The 16082-nt window shown below is 41.2% G+C and overlaps 1 protein-coding gene across 1 annotated transcript in view; it reads right to left on the bottom strand.

The window, feature by feature from the left end:
• Window positions 1–1373: 1373 nt before the first annotated feature.
• LOC307245043 (cadherin-12-like) overlaps window positions 1374–16082 on the bottom strand; it is a gene marked incomplete at both ends in the record, with an annotated part of 103251 nt that continues 88542 nt past the window's right edge. The window contains 3 exons of the mRNA XM_080020454.1: window positions 1374–1909; window positions 5570–5821; window positions 12852–12969. Of these exons, the coding sequence (XP_079876580.1) occupies window positions 1374–1909; window positions 5570–5821; window positions 12852–12969 (906 nt within the window). The remainder of the gene's footprint in view (window positions 1910–5569; window positions 5822–12851; window positions 12970–16082) is intronic.

The raw sequence follows: 16082 nt of genomic DNA, 5'->3' as shown, positions 1-16082 counted from the left end.
GTTGTAGGTCTATCCATTGCTCTGATTGGTTGTAGGTCTATCCAGTGCTCTGATTGGTTGTAGGTCTAATGCTCTGATCGGTTGTAGGTCTATTAATTGCTCTGATTGGTTGTAGGTCTATCCAAAGCTCTGATTGGTTGGAAGGTCCAACTGCCTCCAGAGACATTTTGCTCTGCGCCTGTTGGTAACACCCCTTGGAAATCAAAAATGAAGGGAGAGCTTCCAGACTAATAGGCATTTGCAAATTGGTCTGGTGACGTGGGAATAAAGTATTTTCTTATTTGCCATATGAGACTCAACGTAAGACGGTCAAATCCAATGTGGAAGGAAGTGAGCAAACTATGAAGAAAATTTTGAAACCCCAAAGCCATCATTCTAAACCAGGCTAAAGGTTCAGAGCGTTCATTTGCATTATTCTGTGGGAGTCTCAGGTGCAGACAAATAAAACTAAAAATTTGAATTGGTTGAAAAGGGTTTATAAATTGTTTCCATGTGTTACCCAAATTTGTGACCAATTGACGTATTTGTGTAATTTGCATTATGCCTCGTCCGTCTTTTGGTTTTATGAATCTCGGGAAACAAAGCGTTTTTTTTGTCCAAGTGCGGTTTATTTTAAGAAAAAACAGTGTATTTATTACATGACAGAACTGCAATATTTAGCCCTAAATTATCTTTTTACAAGTCTACAGTGTAGCACAAGTCTATTCACATGACCCACCGCGGATAAGTGTCCATTCTTCATGTGGGCCTCCAATAATTACAAAATCCTCAAGTGTCTCCAAAAATAATAATCATAATGATAATAATTAATAATATAAAAAAAATACAGTTTGATGACTGAAATAAATAGATAAATACACAAAAAACATTGAAACGGACCAATCAACCAATAAATAAATAAGAAGAATAAATAACATTCAGAACATCTTTGGCCGAACTCGGGGCCGTTTTTTCGGAATATCAGCATTGCTCTGAGCCCGTTCCGCTTCGGAGCTCCTGACACGTGGTGTTGAATTGCAAATAAGAGAACAATTATATTGAGGCACTTTTTTTTTATTTTAAGTATGTTCTGGCGAACGGCAACAATTCCCTCTGGCGCTTTTGCTGTTTGATTGGAAAAATAACAATAATATACATATGACGTAAAAGCCGACATTCAATTGAAAGGTAATTGAATGGTTGCTTTGTACAAGGTCCGGTTCCAGCGTGGAATAGAAAAAATGTTACGGTGAATTAAATAGAAAATATAAACCCTTAAATAGAAAAAAAACAAAGAAGGGGGAAAGAACGACAGTTTAAACATTTGCCTGGCAAAACAAATCAAGATTCTTCCTTTTTTTTTTTTTGCGTCCCCATTTCCAATCTAAATAACATCAATGTGAGTTTTCCGGGGCCGCCGTCTCCTGCGACTGGGCCTCCGACTTTTCCCCGAAAATGCCGGCCAGCGTCTTGAAGCGCGGCCCCCAGTCGCTCAGGTAGTCGTAGTCCTCCTCCAGGTCCGCGGCCGGCGACTCGATGGAGCTGAGCGACTCGGCCACCGAGCCCTCCCCCTCGTAGGCGTAGGTGGCCAGCGAGTCGTAGGGCGGAGCCGAGTTGTCCACGTCGTGCTCCTTCAGCCGCTGGTGGATGAAGTCCCGGATGTCGGCGCTGTCCTGGCGGTCTGACCCGGCGGCGGCGGAGGAGGTTCCCATCCCGCGCTTGGCCTCGGGCTTGACGTCGCGCCGGTACAGGTTCTCCTTGGCGACCACCTTGGGGTTGCGCAGCGTCCCCATGTCGAAGGCGTGCGTGTCCTCCTCGCCGCCGCCCTCGTCGTCGTAGTGGATCACGTTGTCGCGCACGTCCTCCTTGGACGACATCAGCGTCTCCTTCTTCTTCTGCCGCCTCAGGCCCACGTACAGCACCACGATCACTGGGGGAGGGGGCAGGGAACAAAGGGCAGGGTTAGGTCCAGCCCTTAACATAAAACGCGGAAAATACTGTTGAACAGCGAGGGGTGATCCCGTCCACAACGGATAAATAAGGATGCATTTTCAGAACGACACCAGCGGAGTGCTCAACAGTTACGCATCAGATGTTTGATTAATTGACGGCCAAAAAACTCCCTTTAGGTTCGAGGCGAACTGGAGCTATAGCGTTGCAGTTGTATGCCTGCGCCAGCCAGTCGAGCTGCAGTGTACACTTGACCTTTGACCTTTGACCACCAAATTTGAATCAGTTAATCTTTGAGTAAGAGTGGAAATTTATGCCATTATGTGATGAAATTCCCTCCAGGCGCTATTTAGATATCACATTCACGAGAATGGGACGGACGAACGGAAGGACGGACGGACAACCAGAGAACATAACGCCTGGCTGTCGCTGGCGCCGAGGCATAAAATTCTTAAATGTGTGTAATCCTCGGTCAAGGTGCGAGGACGAAAATCAAACGGGGCCAAACCCTCTTCACCCACTTGGGTCACTGAGACTCAAACCCAGAGACTGTTGCCTCCACATTTGGGAATAAAAATGTAGAAAGCAGACAACAAGACACGGAGGGTTCGAACAGTTCTGAACGACTGCAAACGTCAATGTTTTCACCCTGGGTTAAAAAAGAAAAATAATGGGGCAGTAAATAAACAATGCCGGGGTGAAAGTCAGCGCGCAAACCGCACAGAGGAGTGGTTACCCTTTTCTCTGGAATGATTTCTTTCTTTCTTTTTTTTTTTTTTTTTTTTTTTTGTCCCAGCGCCATGGCCTTCGGGAAGCCGCCGCCGGAGCTTTTTATTTGGCGTCTCGTCCCGTGGCCGCTGCCTAACACGTCAGCGGGGAAAAGGATAATTTTGCCGTCTTTATGACTCTGCGTTTGTTGCTCTCTCTTTCCCTCTCCCTCTCTCTCTCTCTTAAGTTGCATGAATAATCCAGCGACGTATGTAATGTTTAATAGATGATGGCGCCTCGTGCGGCGAGCAAAACGTCTGAATAATGTCAGACACCGCTCAATCACAACGAGTCAATAAATACATTGAGATGGGTTGAAAAGCAAAAATATATAAAATAAACAAAACAAAGGAACAAATGCAGTTCCTTAAAGTAGGTCTCCTCCTCCTCCACCTCTTCGCTTCTTATCCCTCTTTCTTGGCCCTCTTGCAGTTTGATTGTTGAGTTCTTGGCTGTAGCGTGCTAGTGCCCCCCGGTGGCTGCTGGTGGTACTGCAACAGCGGGCTTCACTCATTGGCCCCAACGCCGAGAAAATATAATATAAACGGGTGTGGAACGAAATAGTGGTGACGATAAAAGGCTCCGGCACTAAAATTAAATGGCCGTGAGGGACCACAGTTAGAGTTTGTGAGAGTCCTGAAATTGTTTCTTTTATTTTTTCTGAAAGATTTTTATTTTTGACATTTTTTTGGGGACAGCCGAACATTTTGTGGCCTCCGGGGTTAGTCGACCATAAAGAAAACGCTTTTCCCACCATGTCAACCGGAAAACAGACGCGTGACACTCCACTCAAGAGCTTATCCCTGAAAAAAAAACACACACCCAAACAGCAAAATGAACAAGACAAATAAATGCATAACCCCAATAAAAATGTACAAAAAATATTTTCTTGATCAACTAATGAGCCACTGCCCCATCAGTGAAAATAAAATAATAAAATTGTCTTCATTATTCGAGACTTACACCAATGAATTCCCACATCCACGTGGTTTCCATGGGCACCGTTAATTATTATTCTAATTCTTTAAGTGTCCAAAGTTCGGAGACACTTCCACAGTGAAATAAAAACCTCATCCAACACACACTCATTACTAATGAAATGACGGCATAAACCTATATTTACTTCCTCTTGAGCTCGGGCGTTAACGGGCGGAGTGTTACGGGGGAGTGTTTCTTTACGACCCTGACCTTGTGCGGAAGGAAAGTTAAACCTGAGGAGAGCGCAGGGGGAATTAAAATATTAAAATGAAAGGTAGTTTATGGAGCCGATCGGGACGAGGGTCTGTCCTCCCCCCGATCAAGATCAAGCACGGCTCGTCGAGCTCCCGCGTCCGAAATGTCCGATCGTAAAGCGACGCGAAAAGCTGCGGGCGGAACACGGCGGGGGCGCCGCGTGCGAGTTCCGACCAGCGATTTCAGCGGTTGCGGGATCCCTTCCACCAAGGTAAATGTTATTCTGAGTGGAAAGGTCAAATTGCACGTTATGTATCGTCCATTTCAACCCGAAAAATAAGATGAAACACCAAGAACTCTAACTTGACACTAACTTGAGGCTGTTGCCAAGTTGTCAACCGTGCATCAGCTTGTTTAGTTGCCCAGACTGACCAAACGGTTGCCGGATTTTGATTGTTGTATAATTGAGTGGTCATGATCCGGGGTGTAGTGCAGGGTATACGCTCACACACTTATTTTTTGTGTTTACCCACTTGTACATCCCCTCTGATGGGTATCTTCAGGTAGTGTCCTGCAACAGCTAAATCATGAGAGACGGTCTGAGCACACGAGTGGTTAATCCAATCTCATGAGATTGATAATCTCTGAATTGATCATCTCTTTAGTGGCTGTTTTTAAGGGAACATATTACGTTCCCTTAAAAACAGCCACTAAAGAGATTATCTTCCCATAAACAGTGGCTCATTATGTAGTTGTCTTACCCTCAAGTCTGTGGGCCAGTACTGATTGATTGCTCTTCTGTGTGTAATGTTAATTCCATAATGATCCTTACTCCCTCAAGTCAAGTAGCAGAAGTTTAGCGACAGTTTTTAAATACTACCTGCCCATTTCGGGTGAACTAAATATGCAAGAGTAGTCTTACATCTCACTGTTTATAACACAGGGCGTTTATCCCAAGCTGGACAGGCCCCTTTAAAAAGGAAAAACTTTGTTGGTATAGTCTCTCAGCTCCACGCACCACTACACCACCGGTCATGATACTGTATAACATTTAGAAGTGGCTGCCAACCAGCCAACCACTTGTTGCTAAAAATGGTTGCCGAAAAATCAATATTCCCACTCGTTTTTTCGTCGCTTTTTTGATAGAGTAAATCAATGGTTGCCAACGGGGCAACCAGACCGCACAAGATTGTTGCCAATGGTATGAATCTTGTTGCCCAAGGCAACTGGGCAAGCGTGATTGTCAGTTGCACAGTTGCTGTAAACATAATAAACCTCCAATATGAAGAATTGTCAGAATCAGAGCCAGAAAGCCCTGATGCACGACTCGCAAACGATTCGTTCATTGCAAACAAATCATTTAAATGACACAGTCGGGAGTAATTTTGCGTCGGCCTGTTTTGACTTTTTACTTATGTACAAGCTCTGAAAACTTCATCAACAAAAGGTAATTTCCCTGAAATGTTGTCCCCTCAGTTTCTGCAAAAGTGATGCAAATGATAAGTTCATTGCGAACAAAACTCTTAAAAGACTTTGTATTCGTGAGTGACTTTCTGTCCGGGGTATTTGTACCTTGAAAGTAACTTGAGTAAAAAAGGTCTGATCACCGGTTCTTCCACCTTTGAACTGGGCATGCTCTTGGTTTTGGACACGCCACACAAGAGGCAGAAAAGTTACAGTTAAAACCTCCGTGGCTTACCTAGGAGAATAACAATGCAGAGGAGGATGGCGATCAGGGCCCCGGTGCTGAGTCCCACGGGGAGGAAGATGGCCTCGGCGCTGCAGGTCAGCAGTGATCCGTCCGACTCGCAGCCGCAGACCCGCACCGTCAGGGTGCCGGTGCTGGTCTTGGGCGGGTAGCCGTTGTCCTCGATCACCACGGGCAGGAAGTAGATCTCCTGGGCCCGCCGCCGGAAGCCGCTCCGCTTGGTCACCACCCCGGCCGTGTTGTCTAGGAAGAGTAGGCGGTTAAAACAATTACAACTGAGGGTCAAATTTTGATTTCCAAAGAGTCCAAACTATGGGTTGCGGCCCGCTGGTGGGTCATGGTGTGTGGTAAGGTGGGTCACAATACATGGGATGGTCGCAATAATGATTTTTAACTGATGAGTAAAAGAAAATATCTCGGGTCGATTGTACAGTAGGCATATAGCATAAGAATAAATATGAATTTAATAAAAAAAATACATATTTCATTTTTTATTAAACAGCTATTATTAATAATATATTATCAAATTTCATAAGTTATTGAAGTAAATAGCTATTATAAATTATTATAAATTATTCAATTATGTAGCTATGAATTATTAGATATAACCATTATTTTTGGTTTATTTTTGTTAAAAAATATATTTGAAATTTTTAGGTGAAAATTCTAACCTTATTGCTAATGCTTAACTTCAAGTTAATTCAAAGGACCAGTATGCGTGAATACATTTGCCGCATTTGGTCCGCGGGCCCCCCATTGGACATACCTGCTCTAGTTTAACTAATACATTCGCCTGCTTTTCCCTTGCACAGAACTCAAAATATGCTGCCAGATAGCGATGAGAAGTTGGAGATTAGGCTCTTCACGAGTGACACAGCGAAAACATTGACTCAGTTTTTTCCGACTCTTTGTCAGTTCATTTCAGTCAGAAGCGTCGGTTCGGCTCCGAGTCGTGAGGGGAATTCTAACAAGAATTGTTAAGTCTGTCAAATTATTTTTTTTGGCAAATGCAAAGTGTAAAGCGGTCTCACTCGCCCTCTGAACGTTTCACGTGACTCGTGACTCTCGGCTCTTTTTTGTCGGTGAATCGTAAGTCTCGGTTCAGCCTGTGCATCCGGCTCCAGTTAGCGAAGGAGAATAAGGACTCATTTGCCGCAGTCACTTCGAAATATAGTTTGGTATGAACAAATCGTTGGAGGCATGCATCACTACCGCCCACTGAAATGGGGAAAACTGAAAGGTGCGAGGGCGGTTTTAACGATCTCCCTAACAGGAGTCGAACTCGTCTCTGTATCGACTGCAGTAAAACACGCGAAAGTGATAAAATGCCTCTCCACGTTTGATCCTAAAATCCTCCCCAAGTCTGATCAGAAAACCCGTACGTTGCCTCAAAGGCGATCCATCCCACGACAGGGGGGGAAAAAAAGTTTTCAAAGACGTTTATGCATTTAATTCCTACGGAGAGAAATCACTTCTAGAAAAAACCCACAAGATGATATTCCTCCTAACCTAAATCATAATCATTTGCAGGCAGAAATACACTGGGTCCAGTTTCATCGTGTTAGATAGGTATTACAGTTTTCCGGATTCTATGCAATATAGCACCAGTTACAATTTTTCGAATTTAACGACCACTCAGAGACGAACCGTGGATTCCTAAAGCGTTGGGTCATGATGTCACAACGTGAAATGATCTTCAATTTTCAATGAGTTTGTAAAGTTGTATCATAATTCTTGATACAAATGTAAATCGGTGTGAATCAAACTTAGAGGACAACACGTATGAAATGTTCCCATTGTTGTTTGGGAAAAGAACCAGGAAACATTGTGCTTCATTGGTTTCATGACCAGTAACGGTGCAGGGTTGTTCCTTCTGCTGCTGCTACAGACAACATGTCATCAAAGTGCTGCTCTAACACTTCCTGTACAATATCAACTGGTGGGAAAAATGTTCCATAGACATTCCATCGTGTTGTTTATCACTTCATTTTGTATCAATATTTTCAACTTCTCAACTTAAATCTGCATTTGCAGTATTATCAATGCACATAAATTCATGATTGTTGTTTGAGATTTTTGGATTTTCTTCAGTTTCGGAAAGGATTATTCCATTCATTGTTAAATTTTACATCCTTATACAACTTGTTATGTATTCCCAAATACGCCAACGCTATTTTTCTGCATCTGGAACAATAACAAAAACAAACTTCATAATTACTTTACATAACAATAAAAATACATACATGTTATTTTACAAACATAATAGATCAATGTTAGTTGTAATTACTACTTAATGGTATTTTTTTCTGTTAATAATCCATAATTGTAAAATTCACTTTAATAGACTACCTGTCTATATTGTAATGCAGACAACATTTATGGAACTTTAACATTAATTTGTCATTAAAATTAATAAGGAAACTTGTCAATGCTTAACACTCTCTGTCTTTTCATTTAAATCTGTAAAGTTTAGCCATAGGTATAAAAATAGTATAAAAAGTGTTTATACATGACGTTTCTTTCAAACAACCGTTCATTGTTTACGGAGATTCACGATGCTAGTCGAACTACATTTGAATAACATTTTCAATACGTTTTGTTTCCAAGAAATAGGGCTGGACAATATAGCCACAAAAGTTAGTAGTTAAGTTATGTATTTTAAGTTTATATTGATCAATAATCAATAATGAATAATTATCACGATATATATCGAATAATAATAATAATAATAATAATGCTCGATTTACAGTTTTAAGTGGTTTATCATGGCTTTACCTTCGAGAAAAAATAATAAATATATCAGGGCTGCAGATATTCCTCTGTTATCACATTTGAATTGATGTGTTTTTTCTTTGTAATATTCAAATGTATTAAAAATTGTAACGCCCAAATTCAGTACGCACGGTTCTGCAGCTCCAATCAGAGTGATCTTTTCTCCAAACAAAGCAAATAAAATCTCTAGGTGTATTTTCGCAAATTTCTGCTCCATTTGTGTATCGATTTGAATTAAACTTCAACCACGAGCTGTTGTGACGTACTGGCTCAAACGAGATGTCAACTGCGTTCGTAGGTTCTGCCGATGTTGTGTTCCAGATAGTTTAAGTTTTATATTCAGTTTTATATTTATATTATAAATACATCTGCAGGCAGCAATACATAGGGTCCATTATCAACACCAATTACAAATTTTCGAGTTCTCAAGGAACGCAGCATCAGTTCGTGCTGTCGCTCGTCTTTACATCAGCAGTACGCCTAAAGAGAGTTACAATTTTCAGAGTTTACATTAAACGCAGCATCAGCTGACGTGATGATGCGGTGACTCACGTTTTTTGCAAGTCCTGGTGAAACGCAGAAAGACTACCAGAAGCTGATACACTTGTTGCATGTTATGACTAACCCTAACCCTAACCCTAACCTAAAAATGAGAAGGGTCCTGTCTCATGGTGTCTCTGTGGAAGGAAATCACTCCATGTGGAAGTTCCCAACAACACAGTTCCATTCAAACGGATTAAACACTGCATGTCCCTCAGAGACATTCCATCCTCTTTTTTAACTTTTTGGACTAAAATAAAACGACACGATCCAGACCCTTTGCTCTGGAGCTGAAGCGAAATCCATGTGTGAGGTCACAAACAGGGAATTATGTTTTGGACTTTTTGACCACTATGGTTTGTGTGTTAGGACTGGATGGGCAAAAGAATAAAATATCAAACGAAAAGCTGACGTCAAGGAGGTAAGACGATAAACACACACACACACACACACACACACACACACACACACACACACACACACACACACACACACACACACACACACACACACACACACACATACTTTAACACTAATGTGTGTGTGTGTAACACTAACATTAATAACGATATTAACAATAATAATAACTGAATGGTAAACAATTACTAGAAACTGAATGATGAGCAATAAAATAAACCAAAAAAATTACAAGAAGAAATCTACAAACTAAAAATGAACTAGAAGAAATATTTTATTTTATAGATACAATTAACCGAAGGATACATAATAAATATAAACCTTCTATTAAAATTACAATTGATAAAAAATGGCAAATATACATCACTCCAAATGACAACAATAGATAACAATAAACCTAAAAATGAACCTGATAAATTAACCAAAAAATTAACTAACCATAACCCTAACCAAAATATAGGAGAAAACCTAAAATATGAAAAAACTGAAGTAATTTTACCTGAAATACCTAAAATAATAGAAAAATAAACTTAACAATAAACCAGAAAAAAACAACATAAGAATAAACAAAAATCAAAACAAACAACAAAACAAATGTAAAAAAAAAAAAACAATAAAAGAAAAAAACAGTAGAACAAAAAAAAACAACAAGTTTCTGGGTGTAGAACAGGATTCAGATGAGGGGACGGTGGATAGGGAGAAGGATGAATAGCGCTGAGGAGGAGGCGGACGTGGTTTATCATGATGCTGAGGGGAGGTGTGTGGTGGACCCCCCCCGCTCCTCGGCTCCGCCCCCCCCGGACCCCCCTGACCCCTGTCAGGATGGGTTTGGTCCGTTCCCAAACGCCGGGCTCTCGGTCCAGACAGCAGGTTAGAGATGCAGAACACCTTGAAGGTTTACCCAATTCTCTCTCTCTCTCTCCCCATATTTCTCTCTCTCAAGCCAATTCAATGGGGTTTTATTAACATGGGAGACATGTTTACATTACTATAGCAAGTGGAGTACAAAAAGTGAAGAATATACAGTAAGTACAATAAATAATTGCATTTAATTTGGCTGACCTCACCGTTGCAATTAAACCTATTATATTTGAGGTAAATGCAAAAAACGATATATACTGTATATATACACACAGATCAGCCACAACATTAAAACCACTGACAGGTGAAGTGAATAACATTGATCATCAGGTTCCAATGGCACCTGTACGGGGGGTATATTAGGCAGCAAGTGAACAGTCAATTCTTGAAGTTCATGTGTTGGAAGTAGGAAAAATGTGAAAGCGTAAGGATCTGAGCCACTTTGACAAGGACCAAATTGTGACGGCTAGACGACTGGGTGACCTGGTATGCAGTGGTTGGTACCTACCAACCGTGGACAAAGGAAGGACAACCGGTGAACCGGCAACAGGATCATAGACGCCCAAGGCTCACTGATGCACGTGGGGAGCCAAGTCTAGCCTCTCTGGTTCGATCCCACAGAAGAGCTACTGTAGCACAAATTGGTGAAAAAGTTCACACTGCAGTGATAGAAAGGTGTCAGAACACACAGTGCATTGCAGCTTGCTGCGTAGGGGAGCAGTGTCAGAGTGTCCATGCTGACCCCTGTCCACCCCTGAAAGCACCTACAATGGACACGTGAGCATCAGAATTGGACCATGGAGCAATGGAAGAAGGTGGCCTGGTCTGATGAATCACATTGTCTTCTACATCATGTGGATGGGCGGTGTTAGGGTCTGATCCGATGGAGCATCTGTGGGATTTACTGGAACAACAAGCCTGATCCCTGGGGGCCCCACCTCACAACTTCCAGGACTTAAAGGATCTGCTGCTAATGTCTTGGTGCCGGATACCACAGGACACTTTCAGAGGTCTTGTGGAGTCTCCACGGGTCAGAGCTGTTTTGGCGACACGAGTGGAGAACTATACAATATTAGTGGTTATTAGTGGTAGTTTTAATATTGTGGCTGATCAGGGTATATATATATATATATATATATATATATATATATATATATATATATACTGTATATAGTGTATCTCTGTGTGTTTGTGTGTATATGTGTGTATATTTATATGTATGCTACAATAACCTATAATAATAATTTGGTCAAGAACCACACACACACACACACACACACACACACACACACACACACACACACACCCTAAAAAAGCTAGGCAGAGGATCAGAGGTCCGAACCGAACCCTCAGAGTCAAGATTTCCACGAATGCATTCGTCTCCGTGGCTCCACATCCTGCCTCGTCCCACTTCCCCCTCTCACCTTTTCTTTCCGGATCGACTTCAAAGGAAGCCCCGGCCCCGGTGCATTCTGGGGGATTTCTCTTCATATCTCTCTGCTCATGCATTTCAGCAGTTTTTTTTTTTTTTCTTTCACCAACGTTTAATTTCAGCTCTGTGACAAGTGGGTCACCGAGGGACCGCTTGTCTCATTTGAAAGTGAAATGACTCTGTAGTGCATGTCAGTTTTTACTGCACAAATGTTGCTTTTTGAGTGATGTGAGCACTAGGGTTCTCAACATGGCGTTTGGGGACCCCAACTCCCAAACCCCAAACCCCATGTTGAGAACCCTAGTCCCTCTCTAACTTTTAACAGTTAAACTTCAACGTTTTTTAATTTACAAATACATTAGTGCTGTTCGATAATGTCAAATAACAACCGTTTGGTTTTGACTTTTACTGTTCATTTTTATATGACTGTAGTATAGACAGGTAAAGGTTGGACCAAATAATATAATGGAAAAAAAATTCAAAATTGCAACCACTTGAGTCTGTGGCCAAATGCTTGTCAAGTTGAGGGATGGAAAAGTTTGAGAATAACTAATATGGAAGGTCAACTAAGTGGTAACGCGCAGCCAGTCGGTTGTTATCGCAAACTAATCCCAAACAGGGTGATCGGTTTCTTCGGATTTAGATTTTAATAACTAGTATGTCAAATATTTAATCGAAGCTGAACTCCTATCGCTTCAAGTCGTTTATGTTTGAAGAAAATTCCGTCAATGCGATCATGACCGGCTGTCTGCACATTATCAAAAGTATTACACAACTACTACTTACTTACTTAGTATAAATCAATACATTGAGACGGAATATTAATTTGAAATTATTTTAAAAATGTGTCATCTAAATAGTAGTAAAAAATAGTACAATGCATAGAATAGAACAATAGAATAACACTGCAACAATGTAGCGAACTGTTTGTCAAATAAAAACAATAATTTCACCTATTTATTGTTATTAATGTGAACTTTGATCTCTTCAAGTCATCCACTGTAGTTTCTATGTGGCGTCACCAGATGGCGCCACTCGCTAGTATTAGCATGAGCATCTAGGCTGAGTGATACAAAGGATGTGAAACCAGGCTGAGAGATGGTTGCCGTGGACAACGGTGGTTGTTAACAGATCACCGGTGGTTATTCAGAAATAACCGACCCCCGATTGCAGCTGTCGACCAATCAGAATGGAGTCTTCCACGGAGCCACGGGGTAATAAGATTCACGATTTAAATCCACGCTGACTTACTTCCAAAGTCGCGGATGGTGAAGTTCTTGTTCTTCACGTCCTCCTTGGGTGATTTGAAGGCAAAGTGCTGCCCAGCGCTCGCCAGGTCTTGGTCTTTTGCACTGAAGATTTGAATCACCTACGACACAAACAAAACAAAACTGTCGTCTCGATGGGTAAAATTGGGTAAAGAGTTCCCCACTTTTATCAGCCGCGCTCAATTCCGGCTGAAAATGAGCCTCAGTGTTCTTGGCGTTTTGGGTTCCGAGCAGAAACGGCCACTTTTTAGGCTCCGACGGACTCAAAAGAGTCGGGTTGATTTGATTTTTTTCTTTATTTTTAACAGCTCTTTCAGCGTCCACTCGGCTACTCTGGAAACAAACTCGTCCAACTTTTTAAAGCCTCCAAATATTCCTCAAGGATAAACAGCCAGACTTGGCTCTTGACTGTGTTTTACACCTGTGGAATTGGAATGAATGGACTTCTGCTGCGCGTGGTGGATTTTGATGCCTCAGAGTCGAGAGGCAGCAACAAAACCAAAAAAACACTATTTATAAACTCTCTCTCAAACCCAAAAAATGGATGTATCTACAATGTAAATCCATCTATAACTGAAAAATCCAAATAACTGTCCATAAAAAGGGAATTTATTTTGGTATAAAGAGTAAAATATGTTTTTAATGATATGACATTGTTATGAAAATGTTAGTTGGCAGATATACTATATATATTAGACATAATGTATACTATTATACAGTATATTTTATAATGATTCAAACTATTTGGGTGAAGTTGGGAGCGCCTGTGACAGGAGGTTATAATCTTCAAACGAGGTAATTTAAGAGGAAAAATCTCATTATTGCTGTGTACAGTATATATTAAGGATAATTATTATTCATCCAAGTAAACACTGGAACCTCAACCTTCTGAGTTATAAACAACAAGTCCGTCATGTTTGGCTGCTGTGAACTTCCCTCACCTCGTTAAAAAGTTGATTTTAATATTACATATTTAATTTATTATATAACTTAATATTATAAATATATTACATGTATATTTATATTGAACTGCAGCTTTTAGTCACAGCGATGTTGACTCTTGAGCAGGGTATTATGGCAACTAGATCAACATATGCTAATATATAAAACTATTTTTATAGTACAGATAATAATAATAATTATTTAATTATCAAAATATGTTGCATGACTTACAGCCAAACTGAAAGCCCCGCCCCCTCCAATGTGGGAAACCACCGCACAAGGAGCCCACAAGGTGAATTTTATGAATGGAGGTGAATGAAGGAGATGTTGTGCGTTGTTAAGTGGGTGTACGGAAATCCTGGAGCTTTCTTAGGGGCTCTACAGCGTATAGCACACACCACTGGACTGCATATTGTGTTCTTCTGCAGTGTATGGTGTGCTTCTGAAATGTATAGTGTTCTTCTGAAGTACATAGTGTGCTTCTCTCGCGTATAGTGTGCTTCTGTAGTGTATAGGGTGCTTCTACAGTACATAGTGTGCTTCTGTTACGTGTAGTGGGCTTTTGTAGCGTACAGTGTGCTTCTGTTACGTGTAGTGTTTTTCTGAAGTATATAGTGTGCTTCGATAGCATATAGTGTGCTTCTGAAGTGTATAGTGTGATTCTGTTATGTATAGTGTTCTTCCGAAGTACATAGTGTGCTTCTCTAGTGTTTACTGTGCTTCTGTTACGTGTAGTGGGCTTTTGTAGCGTACAGTGTGTTTCTGTTACGTGTAGTGTTTTGCTGAAGTATATAGTGTGCTTCTATAGTGTATCGTGTTCTTCTAAACTAAACCATAGAGGGTGCTTCTGTTACGTACAGTGTGATTCTGGAGAGCATAGTGTGATTATGTTGCATATAGAGTGATTCTGGAGTGCATAGTGTGATTCTGTTACGTATAGTGTGCTTCTGCAGCACATACAGTAGTGTGCTTCTATTACATTTAGTGTGTATAGTATATAGTTAGTGTGTATAAGTATATAGTGTGCTTCTGATGTATATAGTGTGCATCTGAAGTACATAGCGTGCTTCTGAAGTACATAGTGTGCTTCAATAGCGTAAAGTGTGCTTCTGAAGTACACAGTGTGCCTGTGCAGCACAGTGTGCTTCTGCTAGTATAGTGATCTTCTGAAGTACACAGTGTGTTTTTGCAGCACATAGTGGGCTTCTGAAGTACATAATTTGCATCTACAGTGCATAGTTTTCTTCTGCAGCCCATAGTGATCTTCTGTATCTCAGCATGGTCCATTTTCTATGGACATAATCTACAGTGTTCCTCAGCAGTACATACCGTAGTGCGCCTTTGCAGCGTGTAGTGTTCCTCTGTCGTACCGAGTGTTCTTCGGCAGCATATAGTGTTCCTCTGTAGTACATAGTGTTCTTCTGCAGCGTATAGTGTTACTCTGTAGTACATAGTGTTCTTCTGGTGCATATAGCGCTCCTCTGTAGTACATAGTGTTCTTCTGAAGCGTATAGTGTTCCACTGTAGTACATAGTGTGCTTCTGCAACGTATAGTGTAACTCTGTAGTACATAGTGTGCTTCTGCAGCGTATAGCGTTCCTCTGTAGTACATAGTGTTCTTCTGCAGCGTATAGTGTTCCTCTGTAGTACATATTGTTCTTCTGCAGCGTATAGGCTATCTGTAGTACATAGTGTTCTTCTGCAGCCTATAGTGTCCCCCTCTAGTACATATTGTTCTTCTGCAGCGTATAGTGTCCCCCTCTAGTACATATTGTTCTTCTGCAGCGTATAGTGTTCCTCTGTACGACATAGTGTTCTTCTGCAACGTATAGTGTTCCTCTGTAGTACATAGGGTTCTTCTGCAGCATATAGTGTTACTCTGTAGTACATAGTGTTCTTCTGCAGCCTATAGTGTTCCTCTGTAGTACATAATGTTCTTCTGCAGCATATAGTGTTCCTCTGTAGTACACAGTGTTCTTCTCCAGCATATTGTGTTACTCTGCAGTACATAGTGTGTTTCTGCAGCATATAGTGTTCCTCTGTAGTACACGGTGTTCTTCTCCAGCGTTTAGTGTTACTCTGTAGTACATAGTGTGCTTCTGCAGTGTATAGTGTTCCTCTGTAGTACATAGTGTGCTTCTGCAGTGTATAGTGTTACTCTGTAGTACATGGTGTTCTTCTCCAGCGTATAGTGTTACTCTATAGTACGTAGTGTTCTTCTGCAGTGTATAGTGTTTCTCTGTAGTTCTATAGTGTTCTTCTGCAGCGTATA

The sequence above is a fragment of the Zeus faber genome (assembly GCF_960531495.2).
Source record: "Zeus faber genome assembly, chromosome: 19".
NCBI lineage: Eukaryota > Metazoa > Chordata > Actinopteri > Zeiformes > Zeidae > Zeus > Zeus faber.
Note: the sequence above shows the minus strand (reverse complement) of the source record. Positions and strands in the feature narration are given on the sequence as shown.